Source organism: Myotis brandtii, unplaced genomic scaffold, assembly GCF_000412655.1.
Source record: "Myotis brandtii unplaced genomic scaffold, ASM41265v1 scaffold579, whole genome shotgun sequence".
NCBI lineage: Eukaryota > Metazoa > Chordata > Mammalia > Chiroptera > Vespertilionidae > Myotis > Myotis brandtii.
The window spans coordinates 901,353-901,658 of NW_005370171.1; the positions used below are offsets into that span (position 1 = coordinate 901,353).

The following is a 306-nucleotide window of genomic DNA, read 5'->3' on the forward strand; positions in this document are numbered from 1 at the left end:
TACCTGGCGGTGAGCTGGGACCGGCGCTGCACCGTGGACCAGATTAACAAGTTCTTCGAAGCCCTGGAGGCCCTGCTGTTCGAGGTCACCCAGTCCCGCCCCTCGGCCACCCTCCCCCAGTGTCCCCCGCAGCTCGTCACTGCGCTTATGACCACGCTGACCAAGCTGGCCTCCCGCAGCCAAGACCTGATCCCCAGGTACAGGGAAGCGGGATGGGTAGGGAGAGGGACCGGCCGCTCCCCAGGAAGAAAGGAAAGTGGCTTGGGAGGCGTCCCATCCCAGGGGCCGGGCACAGCTCGGCACCTG

At 66.7% G+C, this 306-nt stretch overlaps 1 protein-coding gene across 1 annotated transcript in view; it reads left to right on the plus strand.

Moving 5' to 3' along the window:
- AP5Z1 (adaptor-related protein complex 5, zeta 1 subunit) overlaps positions 1–306 on the plus strand; it is a 17,551-nt gene that overhangs the window by 12,219 nt on the left and 5,026 nt on the right. The window contains 1 exon segment of the mRNA XM_014549993.1: positions 1–294. Within this exon segment, the coding sequence (XP_014405479.1) occupies positions 1–294 (294 nt within the window).